A 1,748-nucleotide genomic window follows, 5' to 3' on the forward strand; every position below is an offset into this window, starting at 1 on the left:
CACCTGCCCCAGCCGCACTTGCACTCTCATTGTGGGGACCTTGATCTGCCCCCCGCCATGGCCCTTCCCTTCCTCCACAACAGATTTACCAGCTGGATGCTGCTCTCCATGCTGCCGAACTGCTTTCCTGGCTGCCTGCATGCTGCACTGCGGCTGCACACATGCACAGGGCATTTATTGGCAACATTATCAGCCATTAAAAGCTGATTGCCAATAATATCATTTTCCTTATATTGGTACTGATACAATATGGGAGTGATGTACCCGTGCACTTCTGGTTATGGTAGTTTCAATGACTGAAGCCATATGAAGTGAAATTGTATGCTCTAGTTGAGATATGGAATGCCAATTTTATAGCACTTGGTAGAAAGTGGTGTTCCTTTTAGCCATCTTTGTTCTTTTCCTTCCTAGTTTTTTCCAGTGCTGCAGAGATCTAGAGAACTGTCTAAATTACAGTAGTCTCCCTGGGTTGCTTTCTAAATTCTTACATCAGATGAGTCCTCCTATGAGTAGATTTGGGGCTTTTAAAGTTGTCCCATACTCTAGCACAGTAGTTTTTAACTTTTTTTTAAAATTTGTGGACCCCAAAGAATTTCAAATGGAGGTTCCAGACCCCTTTGAATTATAAGCGTGTGTATTCACATACCTTTTTGTTATAGTAGTCTTTCGCAGACTCCTTGGACATAGTATGCAGACCCTCAGGGGTCTGTGGACCACAGGTTAAAAACCACTGCTTTAGCACTCTCACTAGAATGAAGAAGAAGGAGAGGGCTGAAGATTTTGATGCCCGTGAGGACAAACTCCCCAAAATCTAGTATCTCTGGCATTTTTCAGAGCCCTGCCAACCACTTATAAAGGCTGAGCCATATGGGGCCAAGATCCCTATGAGACCTTTTGCTAATCCACAGTGTAGTGTGCAGGGACAATTGCTAGATACCTTCCATTCACTAAAGACCACTTTAGTCTGGGAGATAGGCAAAGGTTCATGGTTCAATGTGATGTTCTCCTTTTTGCCACTACCAGAGGAAGGAGCAGATCCTTCATGAATGGTGCCATATTTGGGGAAGGAAACTTGGAAAAGACAAAAGGCTAGTAATAACATTTTTCCCCCCGCAAAATGGGAAAGAGAAATGGAAAAAAAATGGTGGCTATTCACAAGCTAGATGTTTTTGGAGTAAGAGTTTCTACTTTGTGTGATTTTAAAAAGAATCCACACATCACAAAAAGCAATTTTTTTGAGAAATATTTATGCTATTTTTTGTGATGTAATTATTGCCTTAATTTCTCACCACATTCACATGTGCTCACATCATTTTGATTTTAAAGTCTCTACATAAACTTATTACAGCTAACTTGTATGCTTTTTAATGTTCTTAACAGACCAGCTATTACGAACAGCCAGTCAGCATTCTGATAGTAGTGGTTTTGCTGAAGATCCTTCTACAGATTGTTTTTTACTTAATCCCCTTCAGGTAAGTTTCCTGTATTGTGGTTGAAATGGTGGTTGGTTATTGTGATATTGTTGCAGTGCCTTTTGTTTTGATTCACACCTGACAATTAACCTGGATCCTGATAAGATTTTTCCATTGCAGGACTGGACCTGTCCAGTCTCCCTCTTCACCTTTGCATTAAAGTTTTAAAACTTTCAAACTGGATGATCTTATCAAACAGAATGATCTGGGCCCTGGAATAAGCTTTAAGTTCAGTATTTTCTGTTCACGGATTTTTTTTTTTTTTTTTTTTTTTTA

The 1,748-nt window shown here is 40.2% G+C and overlaps 1 protein-coding gene across 4 annotated transcripts in view; it reads left to right on the forward strand.

Annotated features, from left to right (window-relative positions):
* The window catches only part of SSFA2 (sperm specific antigen 2), a 62,925-nt gene that overhangs the window by 35,035 nt on the left and 26,142 nt on the right, over positions 1 to 1,748 (forward strand). For all 4 annotated transcript variants that reach the window (XM_019523047.1, XM_019523046.1, XM_019523048.1 and 1 more), the window contains one exon: positions 1,381 to 1,472. In XM_019523047.1, the coding sequence (XP_019378592.1) occupies positions 1,381 to 1,472 (92 nt within the window). The remainder of the gene's footprint in view (positions 1 to 1,380; positions 1,473 to 1,748) is intronic.

The sequence above is a fragment of the Gavialis gangeticus genome, unplaced genomic scaffold, assembly GCF_001723915.1.
Source record: "Gavialis gangeticus isolate Ggan-Ray unplaced genomic scaffold, GavGan_comp1, whole genome shotgun sequence".
NCBI classification, from domain to species: Eukaryota; Metazoa; Chordata; order Crocodylia; family Gavialidae; genus Gavialis; species Gavialis gangeticus.